Source organism: Pan troglodytes, chromosome 16 (assembly GCF_028858775.2).
Source record: "Pan troglodytes isolate AG18354 chromosome 16, NHGRI_mPanTro3-v2.0_pri, whole genome shotgun sequence".
In the NCBI taxonomy this organism is placed as follows: Eukaryota; Metazoa; Chordata; class Mammalia; order Primates; family Hominidae; genus Pan; species Pan troglodytes.
The window spans coordinates 42551783-42577510 of NC_072414.2; the positions used below are offsets into that span (position 1 = coordinate 42551783).

At 38.7% G+C, this 25728-nt stretch overlaps 1 protein-coding gene across 25 annotated transcripts in view; it reads right to left on the reverse strand.

Moving 5' to 3' along the window:
* Positions 1-7892: 7892 nt before the first annotated feature.
* TRPM7 (transient receptor potential cation channel subfamily M member 7) overlaps positions 7893-25728 on the reverse strand; it is a 126012-nt gene continuing 108176 nt past the window's right edge. For 17 of the 25 annotated variants that reach the window (XR_010151684.1, XR_010151685.1, XR_010151683.1 and 14 more), the window contains 8 exons: positions 23512-23562; positions 23367-23432; positions 22494-22777; positions 22279-22361; positions 21917-22122; positions 17637-17688; positions 17419-17525; positions 7893-9402 (listed from right to left, as the gene is read on the reverse strand). Coding sequence is in view for 17 of the 25 variants with exons in the window: in XM_063794943.1 (XP_063651013.1) it covers positions 9272-9402; positions 17419-17525; positions 17637-17688; positions 21917-22122; positions 22279-22361; positions 22494-22777; positions 23367-23432; positions 23512-23562 (980 nt within the window). In the remaining 8 variants the exon portion in view is untranslated. Of the gene's footprint in view, positions 9403-16125; positions 16339-17418; positions 17526-17636; positions 17689-21916; positions 22123-22278; positions 22362-22493; positions 22778-23366; positions 23433-23511; positions 23563-25728 lie in introns of those variants that run through there. The other 8 variants (XR_010151681.1, XR_010151680.1, XM_054666953.2 and 5 more) reach the window with 6 other exon arrangements.

Genomic DNA, 25728 nt, shown 5'->3' on the forward strand with positions numbered 1-25728 from the left:
TAATCTATGTAGTTCCTGAGCTCACATAGTGAAAGTGAAGATAGCAAAGGTTACCTGTATTTAGAACTACCTTTCAATGTCAAAAATATCCATAATTTTTCCCAAATAGAAATGAAACCTTTAATGTGCTTTACTATCTTCCCCTGAATCACTTTCAATATTTAAAAAAATCTTATTCTAGTTTACATTTTTCAAAAAACATTTGTGACTAGATGCAGTGGCTCGCACTGGTAATCCCAGCACTTTGTGAGGCCGAGGCACTGAGGATTGTTTGAAGTCAGTTCAAGACCAGCCTGGGTAACACAGTGAGACCTCATCTCTAAAATAACAAACAAACAAAAATAAATAAATAAAATAAAAATAAAATAAATAAAACAAACAAAATTTGTCAGTAAGCATTTAAATTTGTGTATTTCATACACCATTGTTTACTTCTGTGCCTTTTTTTACATTGTGTCTTCTTAGATTCTTTTTCTTTGAAGATATCCTTAACATTTTCCAAGAAAAAGCATGGGAAGTAGACTTTCTGCAAGCGCCATCACCTGACTGGATTCAACTTTCTCCCTCTTTCCCCTAACAATATTGTTTTGCTGCCTCTTAGATACAGGAGATAAGAATTTTTTTTTTTTTTTTTTTTTTTTTTTTGAGACAGGGTCTCACTCTGTCACCCAGGGTGGAGTGCAGCGGCACAAACACGGCTTACTGCAAACTCTGCCTCCCAGGCTCAAGCAATCCTCCTACCTCAGCCTCCAGAGCAGCTGGGACTACAGGTGTGTGCCACCACGCCTCACTAATTTTTTTTTTTTGGTAGAGACAAGGTGTCACTATGTTGCCCAGGCTGGTCTCGAACTCCTGGGCTTAAGCGAACCTCCCACCTCAGCCTCCCAAAGTACTGGAATTACAGGTGTGAGCCACCACGCCTGGCCTACCATGTGAGAATTTTGATGTCAATCTGTTCCCTGTAAACTTTTTCTTTCTTTACTTGTAGAATCACAAAACGTGGCATTTAGTGGGTTATTTCCTTCCTTCTAGCATTTTTATTCTAGAACCTTTATTAAGTTATCGTGGCCGGTCATGGTGGCTCACACCTGCAATCTCAACACTTTGGGAGGCCAAGGTGGGTATATTGCTTGAGCCCAGGAGTTTGAGACCAGCCTGGGCAACAAAATGAAACCCCATCACTACAGAAAAATAGAAAAATATCAGCTGGGTGTGATGGTGGGCGCCTGTGGTCCCAGCTATTTGGGAGGCTCAAGCTTGAGCCTGGGAAGCGGAGATTGCAGTGAGCCAAGATCACACCACGGCACTCCAGCCTGGGCGAGAGTGAGACCCTGTCTCAAAACAAAACAAAAACCCCCAAAACACAAAAAGCTATGGTATCTCACTTATTAATCCAGAAAACGTGTATTTACTTTGTGCCAGTCATCATGCTAGGTGTGTAATACTGAAAAAAATACTAGTATTCACTCTCATATAGCTTACAAACTACTGACAACTTATTGACAACTTGGATTATTCTCTGTACTTCCAACTCTTCCCACGTTTTCCATCACTTTGAATTTTTTTTTTTTTTTTAACTTTTTTGTTGAGATGAGGTCTCAATATGTTGCCCAGGCTGATCTGGAACTCCTGGTCTCAAGCGATCCTCCAGCCTCAGTCCCCCTAAATGCTGGGGTTACAGGCATGAGCCAACACGCCTGGCCTCATTAGTCTTCTTACATATGCATTTGTATGTAGTTGAACACTTGTATGATTACTTTAGTTTTACATTTGGTGCTTGTGGCCACTTTTTATTAATACCTTGTACCATCCTGCCCCAACCTTCAGCCTTTTCCCCTAGTCTCACTCTTAAAGAGTAACCTAAAAGTGCCTTCAAATGTTGAGATGGGTTAGACTTACACACTCTGATGCACAATACACACATCTACAAAGATCTTAAGCGTGTGGTCATACTTTGAGTACTAATGGAAGAAGCTACAAGATAAATTCCTTCATAGAAAAAAAAATCACTCTCAGAATGTTTTCTATTTCCCATCATGTCCTCCTGTCTTCATTGGAATTCCTGAATTAAAAAGGTAGCAAGGAGGGACCCAATACTTGAGACCTCCACGTGCCCAATATTTAACTCATTCTGCTTTCACAAGACCACCATGAAGTATTGTCAGAAATGGTTGCTCAGTAAGCCAGTCACTCATGGAATAAGTGGCAGGGTAAGAATGACAGTCCAAGTCTATTTAGATCCATTTTGCATTGCAGTGTATTATAATGTAGTAGCTACAGAATTGAAAGACCCTTAATATCAGTACTTCATTCTTTTTTAACTGTTAAACAATATTCCATTGGATGGATATATAAATATCCAATGTATATATGGAGAAATATCTATTCAGATCCTCAGGCCATTTTAAAATTACGTTGTCTTTTTTTTTTTTTTTTTTTGAGACGGAGTCTGCAATTCTCCTGCCTCAGCCTCCCAAGTAGCTGGGACTACAGGCATGAGCCATCACGCCCAGCTAATTTTTGTGTTTTTATTAGAGATGGGGTTTCACCATGTTGTCCAGGCTGGTCTCAGATCCACCCACCTCTGCCTCCCAAAGTGCTGGGATTACAGGCACGAGCCACTGCGCCTGGCCTCTTATTTCAATTTTATTGATTGATATGTCTATCATGGTATCATACACTGTCTTGATTATTGTAGTTCTTTACGGGAAGGAGTATTTTAATAGCCTTTTAGATAACTGCGGATATTCTTGAGGATGAGGATACGAAAATTGGATGAGAAGTAGTTTCCTGAAGGTTAACTGTAATGTAGACTCTGAAACCTCATAAACAAACCTTTTCTACTATGTTAGATCTTTCACTCATGCATTATTTTGTAATACTATGCATTGGTCATTCCGAAAATACTGGTTTAGTTATGCAGATCTTCGAAACACTGACACATCTCATTATACACTATCTAAATAAAATCATTTTTGGCCTGGTGCGGTGGCTCATGCCTGTAATCCCAGCGCTTTGGGAGGCCGAGGCGGGTGGATCACCTGAGGTCAGGAGTTCATGACCAGCCTGGCCAACATGGTGAAACCCCGTCTCTACTAAAAGCACAAAAATTAGCCGGGCGTGGTGGCTCATGCCTGTACTCCTAGCTACTTGGGAAGCTGAGGCAGGAGAATCACTTGAACCTGGGAGGCGGGGTTTGCAGTGAGTGGAGATCACGCCACTGCACTCCAGCCTGGGCAACAAGAGCAAAACTCTGTCTCAAAAAAAACCAAAAACCAAAAAACAAGTTTTAATATCAACACTACTGATTTCATTAGGAAAGTATTAGGAAGCTGTAGTGCTACTGGTGTTAAAGTCAAGTTTTCCAAAATTCCAATTTTCACTTGATTCATGGTAAGGTTCTGGCAGTTTTACCCATCACTGCTTTTACTCCATCAATAAAACTCTCAATACAGCGAAAAAGGCGAATAATATCTTAGTATTATAAGTTTTGACCTTATGTTATGTACACCTTGAAATTGTCCTGGGGAGACTCTCAGGGGTCTGTGACCCACCATGAGCACCACTGACCTAATTAATAATAGACCTAGGCAATGACTATCAAAAAGACAACCAGGCATGTGTTTCCTAACAGAACTATATACCCCCACCAATGAAGCATTCTTACCAAAAATTCAATACTGAATCTGATCAAGGATTTAGACCTAACTAACCACTAGTTTATGACATATGCAGGAAACAATCAGCAAAATCTCAAATGTAGTAAACTTTTCAGGACAAGTAAGTTGGTTCTTCAAAACATAAGCTGGGGGCAAAGATGAGACAGAAAACCTACATACTAAGAGACTTTAAAAACAAGCAATTGTTGGCTGGGTTCAATGGCTCACGCCTATAATCCCAGCACTTTGGGAGGTGAAGGCGGAAGCAGGTGGATCACTTGAGGTCAGGAGTTCGAGACCAGCCTGGCCAACATGGTGAAACACCGTCCCTACTAAAAATACAAAAATTAGCCTGGTGTGGCAGCATGTGCCTGTAGACCCAGCTACTTGGGAGGCTGAGGCAGGAGAATCATTTGAACCTGGAAGCGAAGGTTATCACTCCACTGTACTTCAGCCTGGGCAACAGAGCAAGACACTGCCTCCAATAAAAACAAAACAAAACTAGCAAGGAACTACAATGTATGGACCTTCTGTGTCCTAATTAAATTACTTAAAACAAATTTTTTTAGAGCAATGATTACATATTTGACAATATTTTTGGTTAAACTTTCAGGTGTAATAATGTTATAGTTCTTAATCTTTAAGAAACATATACTGACATAATTAAAATGAAAGAAAAATTCTGTAATGCAGGATTACACAGAAATTCCAAGGGAAATACAAGGAGAGAGCCTTATGTTGGTTTGGACAGCACATGAAGAAAGTGCTCTGTTCACTGGTGCTATTTACTGTTAGCCTGAAGTGTGTGGCTTTTCTGAAGAATAACCACATCCTCTCCCATCTTCATGCCCACCAATGTGGAATCATGGGCCCCAGGAATGGAAATCTGCTTTACGGAGTTTCCAAAGAAGTTAGAAAATCATATTCTAGAGAGGACCAGAGCCTTAGCCCGGAATTTTCCTGAGAAAAAGCTCACAGATCATTTGGGACCTTTAAATACAGATGCCTTGTTGAAACCCAGCTAGGAAGCAATAAGATCAGATATGGTAAATAAGGAGAAATTCAAAAATCCCTGTTGTGTAGACACATCATTTTCTGTAAATAATTACTTGATCTTTCTTTCAAGTGGTAAACAGCCATTTATTGAGTATTCTTGCTTTGATTGTCTACGTAAGCATGTAAGACTACAACATTATGACCCATCTCTTCAAGAGGAAGTCTGGTATTATGGAAAAACATTTTGTCATTCAGATTTTTTTTTCTTACAGTATGCCCATCACAAACACAGGCAGCAAGCAAGGTATTGGGTGTTACTCATCCAGTGAAGTCTTGAGGGTCCCTTCCCTCTGTGAAGCATATAATCTAGTGGGGTAGACTGCTAGCTACTAACTATGAAACCAACATAGTCTGACTTGAGAGTGGGGAAAGTGGAACAAGGGAGTAATTTTTATATTTTTCTTCACATTTAAAAATATTTTCTAAACAATCCAATATAATCTTTTCTATAATTTCCAATACAATCAACATGTATTACTTGTAAAATAATAGCATACATATATCAACAGACTGAAGAAGGTATACTATTAGGGAACATTTGCAGAAAAGAATTCCACATCTTTTTTTTGAGACAGAGTTTTGCTGTCACCCAGGCTGGAGTGCAGTGGCAGCAATCTAGGCTCACTGCAACCTCCACCTCTTGGGTTCAAGCAATTCTCCTACCTCAGCCTCCTGAGTAGCTGGGCCTACAGGCATGCGCCACCACACCCGGATAATTTTTATATTTTTAGTAGAGACGGGGTTTCACCATGTTGGCCAGGCTGGTCTCGAACTCCTGACCTCAGATGATCCGCCTACCTTGGCCTCCCAAAGTGATGGAATTACAGGCGTGAGGCACTGCACCTGGCCGAGAATTCCACATTTTAAGAATATGGTAACAGAGTTTTATTCTCTTCAGTAAGATAAGGTTGACAATAAAAAATTAAAAAGATTAAGCAAATGACACTTTCACATCATAGGGTAGTAATAATGAACTTTAATAATCTTAAAAAAATACTTATTGGGGATAAGAAATGTGGTTTACAAGTAAACTGTTACTTTCTAGACTTAACCCAAGAAGTTAATGGAGTAGGTGTGTTTCAGTAAAGTAACAGGAAATGGTACAGAAACCACCAATGGTCATTATGCTTGAGAGTCAATACAGCACATAATTCACAGCACAGATGAGGCTGGGTGCAGCAATTCACGCCTGCAATTCTAGCACTTTGGGAAGCTCAGGCGAAAGGATCACTTGAGCCCAGGAATTTGAGACCAGCGTGGGCAACATGGCAAGACCCCATCTCTACAAAATATATATTTAAAATTAGTTGGGTGTTACCCAGGCATGGTGGCTCACACCTATAATCCCAGTACTTTGGGTAGCCGGGGGAGGTGGATCACTTGAGGTCAGGAGTTTGAGATCAGCCTGGCCAACAAGGTGAAACCTTGTCTCTACGAAAAATACAAAAATCAGCCAGGCATTATGGTGGGTACCTGTAATCTCAGCTACTTTGGAGGCTGAAGCACGAGAATTGCTTGATCTTGGGAGGCAGAGGTTGCAGTGAGCCAAGATTGTGCCACTGTACTCCGGCCTGGGCAACAGAGTGAGACTTCAACTCAAAAAAACAAACAAAAATGAAAAAATAAATAAATAAATAAAATTAGGTACGTGTGGTGGTGCATGCCTGTGGTTCCACCTAATCAAGAGGCAGTGGCAGGAGGATTGCTTGAGCCCAGTTTACGGCTGCAGTGAGCTATGATCACACTACTAGCCTGGGCAACAGAGCAAGAGGTTGTCTTTTTTTTTTTTTTCTTTCTGAGACAGGATCTCACTCTGTTGCCCAGGTTGGAAAGCAGTGGCATGATCTCAGCTCACTGCTGCCTCAGTCTCCCAGGCTCAAGTGATCCTCCCACCTCAGTCTCCCAAGTAGCTGTAACTACAGGTGCACACCATCACATCCAGCTATTTTTTTTTTTTTTTTGATGGAGTCTCGCACTGTTGCCCAGGCTGGAGCGCAATGGCACGATCTCAGCTCACTGCAACCTCCACCTCCCGGGTTCAAGCAATTCTCCTGCCTCAGACTCCTGAGTAGCTGGGATTACAGGCACTCACTGCCATGCCCAGCTAATTTTTTGTATTTTTAGTAGAGACGGGGTTTCACTATGTTGGTCAGGCTGGTCTCGAACTCCTGACCTTGTGATCCGCCCACCTTGGCCTCCCAAAGTGCTGGGATTACAGGCATGAGCCACTGCACCTGGCCTAATTTTTGTATTTTTTTTTTTTTTTAGCAGAGATAGGATTTTGCCATGTTGCCCAGGCTGGTCTCAAACTCCTGAGCCCAAGTGATACACCTGCCTTGGCCTCCCGAAGTGCTGGGATTACAGGCATGAGCCACCATGCCCCACCAAGACAAACAAAACAAAACAAAACAAAAACAGTATAGATGAAAGGCAGCCAGCCTGGGTTCAAATCCTATCGTTGCTACTTATTATTAAATAAACGTAAGAATCTTACGGACGTTACTTTACCTCTCTAGCACCTTGACTTTCAAATCTGCAAAACAGGATAATAACACCTATTTCTTTATAACATTGTTATAAGGATTAAGTAGGTTAATATATGTGAGATACTTAGAATAATGTCCGGTACACAGTAGGCACTAAATAAGTGTTAGCAGCCAGGTGCGGTGGCTCACAAGGTCAGGAGTTTGTGACCACACTGGCCAACATAGTGAAACCCTGTCTCTACTAAAAATATAAAAATTAGCTGGGCATGGTGGCGTGTGCCTGTAGTCCCAGCTACTCGGGAGGCTGAGGCAGGAGAATCACTTAAACCCGGAAGGCGGCGGTTGTGGTGAGCTGAGATCACACCACTGCACTCCAGCCCAAGCAACAGAGCGAGACTCCGTCTCAAAAAAAAAAAAAAAAAAAAAAAAAAAAGTGTAGCTACTATTATAATCCTGTGAAAATAATCAACATAAAATTAAAAATCAATAGACAGCCCATATTGCCCTTTTTTGGCCTAACAAAAAACAGATTTCTAAGAAGACAGTAAGAAATCAGTATTAATTTAAACATTGTACAGGACAGGAGATCAAAAGCACAGGTATACAAATGGTTCATTTAAAAAAACTGATACTCAAATTGACACCCTGAAAATGTCAGATAATTTTTCAGAATGATTAAACTCACTAAACATCTGTAAACAATAAATTTATTTCATTTCTTTTAAAGATTTAATGATATACAAAACGTATATAATATCTTTAAGTAATACACTTTTTCTTTCTCCCCACCCCCAATCAATATTAAACACTATTTAAACAGCTTATCATCTCTTGCCTTGTCTGTATCTATGAGATACACTACTAAATACAAATAAGCTTTATACTGCTCCCTTCCAAATAAAAATTAAAATTAGTACCAAGGAAACAAAAGAAAAAGAAAAAAAAAGAAAAAAAATTAAAGCATAAAACTTAGATGAAAAGCTTTTCTTGTTATTGTTGAATATTCAACAATATCTGGGGCTGTTAAATTACATTTTATTGGCATAAGGTTGCACTGCAATCTGCCAGTATCACATAATGATAATCCAACTGAATTAATTTCTTAAGTACCACAAACAGCATTCATGTTCAAATGTTCCAACACAATTTTAAATATATGCAAGAGTTCATGTTTACATTCTGATTTGATATATCAATAAAATCTTTGGAGAAGTTTGTAAGTTCTGGGTTGTTGCTATAGATACAGATAGGGAAAAAAGTACTTTAACTTTCCTCAAAAGGTAACTTCCCTTGACGAGTGAGTTAGGTTTCTGCTTTTATAATTTAGGTTATGTATCAGTTTACCATGGCTTTCTTCTACTTAACAGTGACTTGATAAAACAATGTTTAAAAAACCCAATTAACATTTTTACACAATTTGGGTTCTATTTAAAAAAAAACTGGCTCTATCTTTAAATATGGAGCCTAACCCTGATTCATAAATACCGTCCCTCTTGAAAATGGTCTTCAGTTCAGGCTTCTTATACCTCTGTGAACCTAGAATTAGAACAAGTCATTTCCCTTCCCGTGGCCAACAAGCATCTAGTTGGGAACCAGTGATATCATCACTGAACACACTAAATACACTGAGGAAAATTTTGACTGCCATTTAACCAAAAGGCTGCGTGATTTCTTCATTTCCCTAGTTGAATGGCAATAAAATAGCTGCCAATAAAATCTGCATGGACACCTACCTTTGGTTAATGGTATTGTACCACATAAGAGAGGGCATCACCCTCATCAAAACAAAGTCAAATGAGATCCTCTGCTATACAAACAGCCCTTTAAAAAGTTATAAATACTAATTATCAATTACCTTTAAAATTTCTCAGCTGCCAGCTCTATCCTATAGGGACTTTCTGACTGATTAATCAGGTCAAAAGAATATTGACCTTTTAACTGTGCTGGAGTCAGCAAATTCAACTTGCATACACCTTTCTATATTACCAAACAATTTCCTCCTGAGGGAAAAGTGACACAGTAACATTTCTGTGAGGTGCAGGCAAAACCAATGATTCAGTAATATTAATATTATAACATCAGACGAACAGAATTAGTTGATTCTGATTCTTTGGTGGAATTTCCAGGCTGAAGATTCAAATCTGAAGGCTCATCCTGAGGAAATATAATTTTATCAGGCGTATAATCATTCCTCTTCAGATCTACATTGAACACCCACAACAATAAAAAAAAAAAAAAAGAAAGAGAAAAGAAAAAAGTTAGTATTTCTTAGAAATGGAGAATTAGGAACCTTTTATTTTCTTTTCGAGACGGAGTTTCGCTCTTGTTGCCCAAGCTGGAGTGCAATGGCGCGATCTCGGTTCACTGCAACCTCCACCTCCCGGGTTCAAGCGATTCTCCTACCTCAGCCTCCCAAATAGCTGGGATTACAGGCATGCACCACCATGCCCGGCTAATTTTTTGTATTTTTAGTAGAGACAGGGTTTCACCATGTTGGTCAGGCTGGTCTCGAACTCCCGTCCTCAGGTGATCCACCTGCCTCGGCCTACCAAAGTGCTGGGATTATAGGTATGAGCCACCATGCCCGGCTGAATTAGGATCATTTCTAATCAATTTTTCTCCAAACATGTCAGACTTGTTTTCCATCAGGTTGTTATAAATTCAGTAGTCACCAAATTTATACACATAAAAATGAAGTCATTCATTCATTCAACAAATAATTACATATTGACCATGAGTCAGAAACTCATGTAGGCATGGGAATGTAGCAGTGAACAAACCAGACAAGCTCACTGGTCTCAGTGAGCTTATATTCTAGTGGGTGACAAAAAATAAGCAAACAGAAAAATGACAGAATTATAAGCAGTAAAAAGTGCCTTGAAGACAGGGTGCAGCGGCTCATGCCTGTAATCCCAGCACTTTGAAAGGCCAAGGTGAGAGAATCATTTGAGGTCAGGAGTTCAAGAGCAGCCTGGCCAACATGGTGAAGTCTCTTGTCTCTACAAAAAATACAAAAATTAGCCAGGTGTGGTGGTGTGTGCCTGTAGTCCCAGCTACTCAGAAGGCTGAGGTGGGAGGACTGTTTGAGCCCCAGTAGGCAGAGATTGCAATGACCCAAGATCATGCCACTGTACTTCAACCTGGGCGACAGAGTGAGATCCTGTCTCAAAAAAAAAAAAAAAGTGCTTTGAAGAAAAGAGTGTAGTGAATTATAATGAGGGACAGATGGAAGATGGTATAGGGTGATTGTTTCAAACAGGTCTGGGCAGGAAAGCCAGAGGAAGAGATTTGAGTAAATACCTTAATATTGAGAAGTGAACTATCAAAGCTCTAGGAGGAGTGTTCTAGGCAGAGGGAGGGTTAACTGCAAAGACTGTCAGAAGGAATGGACTTAGTGTGCTTTGCGAATGGTAAGAAGACAGTGTGGCTTCTACATAGTGAATGAGAGGAAAACTAGTAGAAATTGAGCTCAAGCAGCAGTTAATGGCCCAAGATTGTCAACTACAGATTGTGGGCCAAATCTGGTCTGCTGCCTGTTTTTGTAAGTAGTTTTACTGGAATGCAGTCACACTCATTTGTTCACAGTCTGTGGTTATTTCCGCACCACGATGGTAGAACTGTGTAGCTGGGACAGACCACATGGTCTACAAAGCCTAAAATATTTGCTACTTTGCCCTTTACAAAAGTTTGCTGATCTTCATTTATACATCATAGATACAAGCTATGATGAGAAGTACAGATACAATACAAATCCACTGGAAGGTTTTAAGCAGTCTCAAGAGAGAGACATCATCAGATTTGTTTCAAGAACTATTCTGATGACTATGAAAACTCTTGTGAGAGGATGGGTGGCAGCAGTCCAGGAAACAAGGTGGTAGCCATGAAGACAGAGAAGAGCAGATGAATTCTAGGGAGATTTCAAAATTAGAACAGACAGAATTTGATGAATTGGCTATGAAGGGCAAGGGAAAAGAAGAATTGGATAGTTTTAGGTTTCGGACTTGAGCAACTGGGTAACCATTAATAAGATAGGGAAACAGAGTTCTATGTAGGGTGGGAGATATAAATCAAGAATTTTGGATTGGACATGTTACTAAAGATGCTTTATAGCAAGCCTGCCCGACCCTCGGCCCACAGGCCACATGCAACCCAACACAAATTCATAAACTTTCTTAAAACATGATGGCATTTTTTTGCATTTTTTTTAAAGCTCATCAGCTATGGTAGTGATAGTGTATTTTATGTGTAGCCCAACACAATTCTTTTTTTTTTGAGACAAGGTCTTGTTGTTGCCCAGGCTGAAGTGCAGTGGCACGATCTCAGCTCACTGAAACCCCTACCTCCGGGGTTCAAGCAATTCTTGTGCCTCAGCCTCCCCAAGTAGCTGGGATTACAGGCCTGTGACACCACACATGGCCAATTTTTATATTTTTAGTAGAGACTGGTTTTTGCCATAATTGGCAAAGCTGCTCTTGAACTCCCGGCCTCAAGTGATCTGCCCACTTCGGCCTCCCAAAGTGCTGAGATTACAGGCATGAGCCATGGTGCCTGCCCAACAATTTTTCTTCCAATGTGGCCCAGGGAAGCCAAAAGGATGGACCCCTCTGCTTCAGCCTGGGTGACAGAGTGAGACTGTCTCAAAAATAAAATAAAATAAAATAAAATAAAATAAAATAAAATAAAATAAAATAGTATCCAAGTAGAAATATAGGTAGCTGAACAGAAACAGGAGCTTGGGAAATATGTCAAGTCTTCAGACAGATTTGCTATGATAAGTATATAAACATATTTATAGGTATGGGACAAGAAGAAATCACTTAAGAAGTTACGGACATAGATGAAAATAGTTGCAGAACTGGAAACAATGCAGTAATATCAACATTATAAACTAACCAAGTCATGCATAAACATATATATGTATGTTTTTTTTTAAAAAAAAGGATACACGTGCAGAACATAGGTATATGTGTGTCATGGCGTAAACCCTTATATTTTTATCTCCATATAAAATATAACTGATACTCAGAATATGAACTAATTTATTTTTTTAAAAATAAAAATATTTGACCTCACTGAATCATAAAATGTTAATTTTAATCTAAGAAACAGCCTATATTAAACAATCCAAACATATTTGCAACTATATTAATTATTTTTGATAAATTTTAAATTCAAGACTATGTCAGTATGGCTTTAGGGATACAAGCTAATCTGCGATTACTGTACAAAGAACAGTGGAGAGAAACACAATTATAGCTCATCTTAATTATATTGTTAACTAGTAAGTGTATCAATGAGCAAATCATCTCAACTTTAATTATATTATCTAGAAAATGAAGGATCTGGGCCAGATTGCTTTTTTTTTTTGAGATGGAGTCTCACTCTGTCTCACAGTGGTGCAATCTCTCCTCACTGCAACCTGTGCCTCTCGGGTTCAAGCAATTCGCCTGCCTCAGCCTCCCAAGTAGCTGGGATTACAGGCACCCACCACCACGCCCAGCTAATTTTTGTATTTTTAGTAGAGATAGGTTTTCACCATGTTGGCCAGGCTGGTCTCGAACTCCTGACCTCAAATGATCTGCCCTCCTTGGCCTCCCAAAGTGCTGGGATTACAGGGGTACCGTGCTGGCTTAAAAAATGGAAACTGTTTAAATTTAAAACAAAATCAAGAACCTCAGTATATGCTGTCTACAAGAAACCCACCTTAAATATAATTATATATAGATGTGTGTGTGTATGTTTTGAAAAAAAGATTGGCAAAAGGTATATGATGAAAACATTAATCAAAAGATAGCTGGAGTGGTTATGTTAATATTAGAAAAAGTATACGTCAAAATAAGGAAAATTACCATGATATTATTAATACACAATGATAAAATAATCAATTCGCCAAGAAGACATTAACAATAGTATATGTGTATGCATCTAAGAACAATGCCTCAAAACACATGAAGGAAAAACTGACAGAACTGAAAAGCAAGATAGACAAATCCAATTATATTTGGAGACTTCCTTTCTAGTTAATCAATAGAACTAATACACAGAAAACCAGCAAGGATACAAGAACTCTGAACACTAGCAACAAACTTTCTTTAATTAATATTTACAGAATACTCCATCCAACAATAGCAGAATATATATTACTTTCCAAAGCACATGGAATGCTCAGAGACCATAAACTCTTTTTTTTTTTTTTTGAGACGGAGTCTTGCTCTGTCGCCCAGGCCAGAATGCAGTGGCGCAATCTTGGCTCATTGCAACCTCTGCCTCCCAGGTCCCAGTGATTCTCCTGCCTTGGCTTACTGAGTAGCTGGGATTACAGGCACCCACTGCCACACCCAGCTAATTTTTGTATTTTTTAGTAGAGATGGGGTTTCACTATGTTGGCCAGGTTAGTATCGACCTCCTGACTTCAGGTGATCCACCTGCCTCGGCCTCCCAAAGTGCTGGGATTACAGGTGTGAGCCACTGAACCCAGCTCCATAAACTTGTACTTCAATTAAAAAAATTTAATTGAAATAGTACAAAGTATGTTTCTTTTATAATAGAATTAAGCAAGAAATCAATTAAAGACATTTGTAAAATTTTAAACTATTTAAGAACTAAACAAGACAATCCATACATCAAAGAGGAATACAAACTGAAATTATAACTATTTTAAAGTAAATAAAAATGAAAATAAAATATACTCAAATTTGAGGGATGGAGCTAAAACAATGCTTAGAGGGAAAATTATAGCACTCAATCTCTTGTTAGAAATAAATATCTGAGGCCGGGCGCAGTGGCTTACACCTGTAATCCCAGCACTTTGGGAGGCCGAGTAGGGTAGATCACGAGGTCAAGAGATCAAGACAATCCTGGCCAACATGGTGAAACCCTGACTCTACTAAAAATAACAAAATTAGCTGGGTGTGGTGGCACGTACCTGTAGTGCCAGTTACTCAAGAGGCTGAAGCAGGAGAATCGTTTGAACCTGGGAGATTACGCCACTGCACTCCAGCCTGGTGACAGAGTGAGACTCCATCTCAAAATAAATAAATAAAATAAAGATCCGAGAATCAATAATCTAAGTTTCTACTTTAATAAACTAGAAAAAGAACAAACTACACCTAAAGCGAGTATAAACATGGAAAAATAAAAAGAATAAATCAAATAAATTGAAAACAGAAAAGCAAGAGTAAAACAATGACAACGAAAACTGATTCTTTGAAGTTATCAATAAAATTGATAAACCTCTAGCCAGGCTGATCAAGAAACAAAGAGCACAGACCAAACTGCCATAAGGAAAAAGGGGATTTGCCACAGACCTAACGGATATTAAAAAGATAGTAAGGTAACAGCATAAATAACTTTATGCCCCCAAATTTGACAATTAAAAAAAAAAATGGACCAATTCCTTAAAAGACACAAACTACCAAAACTCACTCAAAAAGAATTTGATAATCAACAGTCCTATCTCTATTAAAGAAATTAAATGCTTAGTTTATTTTTTTATTTTTTATTTTTTAAATTATTTATTATTATTATACTTTAAGTTTTAGGGTACATGTGCACAATGTGCAGGTTTGTTACACATGTATACATGGCCATGTTGGTGTGCTGCACCCGTCAACTCGTCATTTAGCATTAGGTATATCTCCCAATGCTACCCCTGCCCCCTCCCCACTAAATGCTTAGTTTAAAACCATGTGACAAAGAAAACTTCAGGCCAAGATGGTTTGACTGGAAAATCCTATCAAACATTCATGGTAGGGACAATATCAATTCTATACAATCTATTCCCGAAAATAAAACTTATTTTATAAGTATTATCCTAATACTAAAAGAAAACAAACATAGTGCCCCATAAAACAAACCTACCACAGACCAATATTCTTCATGAACACACATGCAAAATCCTCAACCTATTATTGAAAACTGAATCTAACAATAAATTAAAAAGATATGTATCACAACAAAGTGTGGTTTGTCCTAGGAATGCAATACTGGCTCAACATTTAAAAAATCAATTGATGTAATATACTATATTAACCTATTAAAGGAGAAAAACCACATGATCATACCAAAAGATGCAGAAAAAAAATCTGACAAAATTCAATATCCATTCAAGATAAATATTCTCAAGAAACAAGGAGTAGGCCGGGCACGGTGGCTCATGCCTGTAATCCCAGCACTTCGGGAGGCCGAGGCGGGCGGATCACAAGGTCAGGAGATCGAGACCATGGTGAAACCCCATCTCTATTAAAAATACAAAAAAAATTGGCCGGGCGCGGTGGCGGGCGCCTGTAGTCCCAGCTACTCGGGAGGCTGAGGCCGGAGAATGGCGTGAACCCGGGAGGCGGAGCTTGCAGTGAGCGGAGACCACACCACTGCACTCTAGCCTGGGCGACAGAGCGAGACTCCGTCTCAAAAAAAAAAAAAGAGCGAGACTCTGTCTCAAAAAAAAAAAAAAAAAAAAAAAAACAAGGAGTAGAAGGAACTTTCTTCAGCCTCATAAAGTGCATCTACAAAATCCTTAAAGTTAACATCATCTTAATGGTGAAAAGACAGAATGCCTTCCCCTTAACATCAGAAACAAAGCAAATTATGTTTACTCTCACTACACTCATTCTATACTGTGCTGGAAATCCTTGCCAGTGCAAAAAGTCAAGAAAAAAAAAAGATACACAGAAAGAAACTGTCTTTATTGTCTATACAAAAAAAATCCTGAGAAGTCTATTACAAAAAGCTCCTAAAAAAGAGTTAAGTAAGGTTGCAGGGACATATGCTCAAAAAAATCAATGGCATTTCTGTATACCAGCAATAATAAAAAACAAATTTTAAAAAATAGTACCATTTACATACCTAATAATGCTTATTATATGGCTGGTACTAAGTATCTCACAAAACCAACTCATTAAGTCCTCAAAAACTCCTTGGTGATGTAGGTATTCTCTGGAGCCATGCATCCTGGCTCTCGAGTCTAAGCTCTTAACTATTACAATACTGGGCATACGAAATGGGACTTTAAAAAATACACAAGGGCTGGGCGTGGTGGCTCACGCCTGTAATCCTAGCACTTTGGGAGGCTGACGCAGGTGGATCACTTGAGCCCAGGAATTCGAGAGCAGCCTGGGTGACATGGCAAAACCCCATCTCTACAAAAAAAAAACAAAACAACAACAATTAGCCAGGTGTTGTGGCACGTGCCTGTAGTCCCAGCTACTTGGGAGGCTGAGGTGGGAGGATCACTTGAGCCTGGGAGGTGGAAGCTGCAGTGAGCTGAGATCGCACCACTGCACTCCAGCCTGAGCAACAGAGTGAGACCCTGTCTCAAAAACAAACAAATAAACAAACAAACAAACAGCTCAAGGGTGGGGCCCAGACATGTGTAATTTTTTTTTAAATTTAATTTTTAAAAGAGACAGGGTCTCACTATGTTGCCCAAACTGAAGTAGGCACTACAGCTTTGAACTCCTGAGCTCAAGCGATCCTCTGGTATCAGCCTCCTGAGTAGCTGGGACTACAGGCATGTGTCACTGCGCCTGGTAGGGGAATTTTTTTTTAAAGTTCCACAGGGGACTATGATGCACATCAAAGAGAGACAACCACAGGTTTGTGCTTTAACTAACAATTAAATAATAACTTGTAATTCTCTGCATACAAAGATGATGTTAATATCATGAGACAATATATTTACAGTTCCTATTCCTGCTTGAGCAAATAGCCTTTTCTCAATTCTTCTGCAAGGCTAACTTGAAGGTCTATTCATTCTCCAAGTAAAGGCAAATACGTTAGTTTCCCAGGATCATTCCCTGACCTGGGTTTGAGTTAAGGGACCTGCTTACATGTTCTATAGCACTCTGTTCTGTTTTTTCCTCTCTCCTGGCATTTATCAGTCCTGTAACTCCCTGCTAATCTTGTCAATATTCAACATGAGGCTAAACTCCATGAGGGCAGAGACATAGCTGTCTGGTTCAATATTCTACTTTCAACACCGAGCACAATTCCTGGCATTCTGCAGACACATAATATATTAAATTAATGAACTTTGTATAAAGAAAGAAAGAAAACACAGATTCATTTATAACCAACAATATGTATTTGCAAAAGAGCTGCTGAAGCTGGCACAATTAGAGACCATTACATTAAACATTTGTACCTCTGGCCTTATGAGGTATTGTAGTAACCAAGTTTCGTAACAATTTATATACTATACTGATTAAGAAATTTTTTACCTGGAAGTTTAAGCTTTCTACAGCAAGAATTACAGTGATGTTTTGCTCTGAAGTTTTTAATTGCATCTTCTCCTAGATTTGCTGGGCCAAAAACCATATCACAGGATCTGTAGAATTGGTAATTTAAAAAAAAAACAACAAAAAAAAGGGGGCAGTTTATACAGGTACAAATATAAAATGTGAAATTATGCCTTAATGAAATAGTTAAAACTTATTACCTCTTTTCTTCTGCTTTTATCACAGATGGGTCAGTCAAATTTTCACCAACACCTTTATATGTGTATATAAAAAAGACAAATAATTTATATTATATAATTGACATAAATACTGACATCTGCATAATAAAAATCATCTTAAGAGATGTTATAGTATCATCAATCATTACAATGTTAAACTATTCAAAGGAGTGTAGTTCTTCTCTTTTGATATTTCATAACTTGATTTATGACTCTGGCATTCTACCAGGGAGAGGCATATCTCCTTGTAATGTGAACAAGAGTTAAACGTCAGAGTTGGTAGGTAGGCATTAAGTTCCTTATCCTACAGCACCAAGGATGCAAATACCTCCTTACTTGTAAAAGGTCTGGTCAATCTGCCCTTGTTTCATCTTAGTTAGCAAAGAACAATTTGGTACATGAAGGAATAATCCATAGGACTTTAAAAGTGTTTGGGATTGGCCAGGCGCAGTGGCTCACGCCTGTAATCCCAGCACTTTGGGCGGCCAAGGCGGATGGATCACCTGAGGTCAGGAGTTCGAGACCAGCCTGACCAACATGGTGAAACTTCATCCCTAAAAAAAAAAAAAAAAAAAAAAAAAAAAGAGTTAGCCGGGCATGGTGGGGGGCGCCTGTAGTCCCAGCTACTTTCGGGAGGCTGAGACGGGAGAATCGCTTGAACCTGGGAGGCGGAGGTTGCAGTGAGCCAAAATCGTACTACTGCACTCTAGCCTGGGCAACAGAGTGAAATTCGTCTCAAAAAAACAAAAACAAAAACAAAAAACAAGTGTTTGGGATTTAAGGGAAAAAAACCACACACATTAACACATATCACATTTTCTTGCAAAACATTCATGTAACACAGAGTAAGATTGTGAAAATCTTTCTTCACCTCCAGCCCTCTCCAGAAGTATTATGATTAAATCTTTCCAGTCTCTTATATATTCATGTGTGTATATATAAACACATAACACACACACACTTAACACCTACTGATATTTTGAATAATCACAAATATTTAACCCATTAGAGCAAAATCTAATAAAATGGTTCAATTTCACAAAAGGAAAAACCAGAATTAAAACACGATACTATTTTCCATCCAACAGAATGGCAAACATTAAGAATATTCCATACTGGAAAGACTGTAGAGAAGCAGGAACTTCCGTAGAAGGCTGAGTATGATTTCTGATAAGCTTTTGGGAAAGTACTCTGTCAGTTGTTATTAAAATTAAAACTGTACTAATCTCTTTTCTACGCCAATTTAGGAACTTACTTTAAGGAAATAAAAGTAGCAGTGCATGAGAATGGTTTGCTGCAAGCACTGTTTGTAGAAGCAAAAAACTAAAAGTAGAGTGAATGTCTATCAACACAGATGTAAATCATGCTATAGCTGCTACACTATAGACTATCACGCAGCTTACTAAAGAAATAACTCTAGAAAATGCCTACGATATATCGTTAGGCAGAAAAAAAAAGTGGAAAAAAAAATCTCATGATCCCAGTTGGGGTAAAACCAACACAACAAAACAAAATAATAAAAAAGAGGGAAAAAAGTCTCCATTTGTGTATACGTCTTCACAGAAGTAGAGAAATAAAAAAGATGGGAACACTTTGTTCTTTATATATTGCTACATTGTTTAACTTGTAATCATCTAAGATATTCCTATGTAAAAATTGTTCAATAAACATTATGTTGAGATGGAATCTACTCGGTGAAGATACCGTGAACATTGTTCAAATCACAAGGGATTTAGAATATACATAAACTTTGTTGATAAAGCAGCAGGGTTTGAGAAGGTTCACTCCAATTTTGAAAGAAGTTCCACTGTGGGTAAAATGTTATCAAATGGCACTGCGTGCTACAGAAAAGTCTTTCATGAAAGGAAGAATCAATCAATGTGGCAAACTTCACTGTGGCCAGAGAGTGGCTCATGCCCGTAATCCTAGCACTGTGGGAGGACTGCTTGAGGCCAGGAGTTCAAGACTAGCCTGACCTACCTAGTTAGACACCCATCTCTACAAAAATTTTTAAAAATTAGCTGCATGCAGTGACGTGAGCCTGTAGTCCCAGCTATGCAGGAGGCTGAGGCAGGAGGATGGCTTGAGCCAAAGGAGTCTGAGGTTGCAGTGAGTTGTGATTGAGCTACTGCACTCCAGCCTGGGCAACAGAAAGAGACCCTGCCTCTATTTTTTAAAAAAGAAAGAAAAAGAAATTGCTGCAGTCATCGCAAACTTCAGCAACTATCAGTTAGCAGTCATCAACATGGAGGCAAGATCCTTCAGGAAAAAGACTACAACTTGATGAAGGCTTAGATGATTCTTACTATTTTTTAACAATAAGGTATTTTTAAATTAAGGTATGTACACTGTTCTTCACACACAATGCTATCACACACTTTAGACTACAGTATAGCGTAAATTTAACTTTTACATGTACTGCAAATCCAAAAAATTCATGTGATATGCTTTATTGCAATATTTGCTTCGTTGCAGTAGTCTGGAACTGAGCCTGCATTATCTCTAATGTATGCTTGTAATTTTTAAACTTAACTGGATTGGCCTAACTCATAATGGACATCAGAGAGTTTTTCACAACATACACCACCATAATCATTTTTATAAAGGTATGAACTACTGGAAAAAGTATAGTTGTTTTTACATAGATTTTCATTCTTGAGCTGAAACCTGTTTGCTTTTCAACAAATCTTTTATATTTATACCTGTACACTAAAGAGTCACTGAGTAATAAACATTCTAAACAATTGTTCTCATGTGATTTAAAATCTGGTCTGTGTTTACATTTGAAATTAAGTCTGCTCTTCAGGGAGAAAAATTATGGAAGCCATAATGAAGAGAAGAGCTGGCAACTTGCTCAATTTAACTTCCTTTGACTCACTGTGAAGCTCAGCAGACATTACTCCAAGCAAACCTGCCCTCTTGCAGTCACCATTTCTTTTTTTTCTTTCATATATATGAAAGTCTTTTTTCTTTTATATGTATGAAACACAGTCTATCTGCTAAGATGGCTATGAGCAATTTTTCCCTCTATAGATGCATGTCGTTCTACCCATCAACTGCTGAATCTACTTCGCCTCCCCTTGAATGTGGGCTACCCTTGTAAGTTGCCTTGATCAGTAAAATGTGGCAGAAGGCATCTCAATCCTGGGCCTAGCCTTAAGAGGTTCTGCCTTCTCTCTAGAAGAAGCCAGCTGCTATGTAAGAAGTCTAAATACCTGAAACTACCATGCTGTGAGCAAGCCCAAGCTTGCTAGCCATGTAGACAGAGAACACTGAAGAATTGAGGAATTTAGTTGACAGTGAACAGAGACCTCAGACATTTGACTCCAGTCAAGCTGTTCAATGTCTCCAGCCATTCCAGTCTTTTGAGGTGACAGCAGAGAGAGACACTCCCACTATGTCCCATCCAAATTTCTGAATGAAAGAACTATAAGGAAATAAAATGGCAGTTGTTTTAAATCCACTAAATTTTTAGGTAGTTTAGTTCACAATAACAGGTTAACATAAACACCAGGAATAATAGAGGTATTTGTTATTTTTAAAGAAACGGTCTTTATACTTTTGAAATACTAGACTGCATGTCTTAGAATAGGGAATTTTTACATGTTTTTGCTTATCAAAACATCTGTATTATCTTAACAATAATTTAGATAGCCAGGCCGGGTGTGGTGGCTCACTCCTGTAATCCCAGCACTTTGGGAGGCTGAGGCGGGCAGATCACTCAAGATCAGAAGCTCAAGGTCAGAAGCTCAAGACCAGCCTGGCCAACATGGTGAAATCTTGTCTACTAAAAATACAAAAATTAGCTGGGCGTGGTGGCAGGTGCCTGTAATCCCAACTACTCGGGAGGCTGAGGCAAGAGAATTGCTTGAATCCGGGAGGCGGAAGTTGCAGTGAGCTGAGATTGCACCACTACACTCCAGCCTGGGTGACTGAGCAAGACTCCCTCTGGGGGTGGGGGAGGGGGAGGGGGCGGGGGAACAAAAAAAGATAGCCAGATTCTATTACTCAAGGCCCTGATGGCTATATGCTATGACTGTGATTAACTTGCTTTTTTATAGCTTCTATTGGCCTAAGATTTTATTTATTACTCAAGGCCCTGATGGCTATATGCTATGACTGTGATTAACTTGCTTTTTTATAGCTTCTATTGGCCTAAGATTTTATTTATCTATAAATTAGCAGATTCTGTATATTATAACATATGAATAGGTGAGAACCTACTGCAGAATTTCACCTTAGCAATATTTTAATAAATTTACCTTGCAAATCAAGTACCAGTAACTCCCCTCTTGTATATTCGTAAGTCCAGTGGCTAAAGGCTAGCATGATCTCTTCCAGAGTATTGGTTGGAATAATCTCATCTCCATTATTATTGTTGTATTTTCTAAATTCTCCAGTCATACATTCTTCCACAGCAAACCACTGTCCTGCTGAATGGCAATACAGCAGGAAAACTTCAAGGAACCTTATAAAAATAGTTATAAATATTACTAGCAGTTTTGTTAATAAAATTCTAATTGATCTACAAAATGGATAATTAAATATTCAACATCAAAAATGAAGGTCAAAAGGGACTGCTATCCATATAATAAAAGATCCCAGAAAAAAATTAAAGATTTACCTTGGAGAATATGGTATGGATTTGGGTTTCATTTGATTAAAGGCAAATGTAAGCTTTTGTGCTGCTCTCTGTTGTTGAATTTCCTATAAAAGGGAGGGTGGGGAGAACCCTTGTTTAATACTTAAACTAAGATTATATTTGGCTTATTGATATTTCAGAAGTTAAAATATAAAGCTTAAATTATGTTCCACTATTAAATATTCACTGACACTTACTCTCAGACAGAGATGCAGAACTGTATCTTCTTTATAAATACTTGACCATGTATTAACCACCTCTGGAAGAAAAGATTTGATAATATAAAGATGCCCTGATTTGAGGATATCATGTTCTGACCAGGTACACTGTACTTTGACAGCTCTTCGTAAACCTCCTCCCATCTCCTCTTTGCTTAAAAACTCTATTTTGGCACAGAGGCCTAGTTGTGACCAAGAAGACATGCTGTTATTTAGTATGTTGGGTGAACTCTCTTCCAAACGATACACTGTGACAGGCTCCCCTGCAACACAAATGGAAAAAGTTTAAGATTAAATTGTGACTTTTTAAAAACGACAAAGTAAAATAAAAATTAGCAGGCATCTTTGATTAAGGAACAGAAGATAAAATGGACCAAGATGTAGTTTTATACAAAGAAATTTAATAGCAATAGGTAAGAAATCAAGGATACTTTCATAATATCTTTGAATTCATGTGTAATGTTAGGCATTTTTGAAATTCTGAGCATTTTAGAGAAAACCTTTAAAAAAGCAACTAAAATTCTACACACTTCTGAATTAAACTTAGAAGTTAGAGCTGTTTCATGGACACTGTGATGTCAATTTATATAAATTACTAGACAGTGGATCAAGAACTTTTTAGAATTAGAATATATTGTTGCTTCTGAATATGCCAGTAATGGAGAAACTCAATATTTCTGATGCTTCCCTTCTTCTATTCAAACATACCTCACCCTTGTGGTAGTCAGATTAATCAAGAATTTATTTGAAATTGATACTTCTTAATGTAATCCCACCCACATTCTATATTATAGCTAAAAATCATTAAAGGGTTAATTTTCACTTATTTATTTCTTTAATTTTTGGATTTACCTCTTGGAGGCACAGGTGTAAATGGAATGCTCTGTGATAACCTCATCAAGTTATTTCTTTCCACAGCTGCATAAAAATGAGAGAGAAATAATGAAATCTGTAAAGGTTCAAAATACTATTAAATTTTGTTTTTAATATTACTGACCTGAATAATAGTAATTTGTATCCATAGCTGGCTTAAATGGAGAAGTGAGACCTAGAATGGCAAATAAACAAACGAGACCATTTAAAAAGTACTAGTACAGCAAAAATTTTAACCCGGATAATCTCATAAAACCATTTTGAATTTCCATCGTATAACTGTTCCTCACAAAAACAGAAAAATTAGGGATAAAATATGTCCACTGTGCTATATTACCCTATTTCATTATGCCAGATTAGTGAGAGCTGTGCATTTAGACACCTACAAGTGAAGAGCACATTATGCTGCACACTACCCTAACTCCTGCCATAAACTCACTCCTCCCATACCTCCCACTCAGAAAGAAAAATCTCTCTTTGATTCTGATGTTTGGGGGTTGGGGACTGTAGCCATGTAAATATTTTAGCAGGTCTACCATGAGAAGATGAACTTCTGGAATGTGAAACATACCCATCAAAAGCCCTTCCCCCATCTTTTTGTGTGTGTGTGTGGAATTGACCTTTAAATGTTGCAAGAAGACAAAGACAAGTCAAATCTGCTATGTGCTAAGTTTCTAGAACACAAATAAAAAGAAACCTACTGTCTTGCAGGAAAAGGAAGTTAGCCAACAGTTTTAATACTGTATGATATAAAAATATACTTTAAAAATGTGTATATACACATACATGTGTGCACATACTGTACGACTATATAGAAAGAGTACCTAATGCCTTCTGGTTGAGAAGACGTCAAAGCTATCTCAGAGTAAGAGAAGGGGGAAGATTGACCTATAGTGCTTTTTGGACATACATCCACCCAGATGTCACTCCAAAATATTCTAATTCTGTAGGTATGTGTCATCATAGAAATGATTCTCTACAAATGATTTGAATATGCAGCTAAGACTACAAATTAATGGGCAAGAGTACAGGGATAACTGCAGGAGATGAAGCTACAGAAACAGGGAATATCAAATTGTTAAGAGGAGGCCAGGCACAGTGGCTCACACCTATCATCATTAACACTTTGGGAGGCTGAGGTGGAAAGACTGCTTTGGGGCCAGGAGTTCAAGACCAGCCTGGATAACATGGCAAGGCCCCATTATCAACAAAAAAGATTTTTAAAATTAGCTGGGCAAGGTGGCACCCACCTGTAGTCCTAGCCACTCAGAAGGCAGAGGTGGGAGGAATGCTTGAGCCTAGGAGGTTGAGGCTGCAGTGAGCAAAGTCTGTGCCACTGCACTCCAACCTGGTGACAGAGAGATCCTGTCTTTGGCAGGGGAGGGGGCGGGGGGTGTGGAATTAAGAGCCTAAAGTGTGTGGGGGGGGGGTAATTAAAAGCCTAATATGTCATGTTAAGGAAGAACACTGGATTTTATTAAACAACAATGGGGAAAAAATGTAAAGTGGAGGAGCGACCTTTAGAAAAATCAGGCCGGGTGCGGTGGCTCTCGCCTAAAATCTCAGCACTTTGGGAGGTAGAGGTGGGCAGATCATGAGGTCAGGAGTTAGAGACCAGCCTGGCCAACGTGGTGAAATCTCGTCTCTACAGAAACACAGAAATTAGCTGGATGTGGTGGTGCATGCCTGTAATCCCAGCTACTCGGGAGGCTGAGGCACGAGAACTGCTTGAACCTGGGAGGCGGAGGTTGCAGTGAGCCAAGATCACACCACTATACTCCCTACTCCAGCCTGGACGACAGAGCAAGACTCCTTCTCACCCGGGGGCAGGGAAGGGTGGCAGAATAGAACATTGATGAGAAGTAAAACTACAGGCAGGGACCCCAAACTGGTACAACCACTCTGAAAACCTATTTGGTAGTAATTACCAAATGTGAACACATGCTAACTCTGACTCAGCAATTCCACTCCTAGGCATATGCCAATAATAAATAAATACATATGTTTATCAAACAACATGAACAAGAATGCTTGTAGCAGCAAGTCATAATAGCCATACAGTGGAAGCTACTGAAATGACCACCAAATAGCAGAATGGATAAGTAAATTCAATATATTTACATAAGGAAATTTTATATAGTAGTGAGAATGCACAAATTACCACTATCCACAGCAATACTGATGAATTTTATAACAATATGTTAAGAAGAAGAAGCAAGACACAGAACAGTATATACTGTACAATTTCATTTATATAGCCAATATGCACATACATGCAAACACTCACACATGCACATACACCCCAAAATAGGTGAAACTATTGTTTTAGGGGCAGGGACTG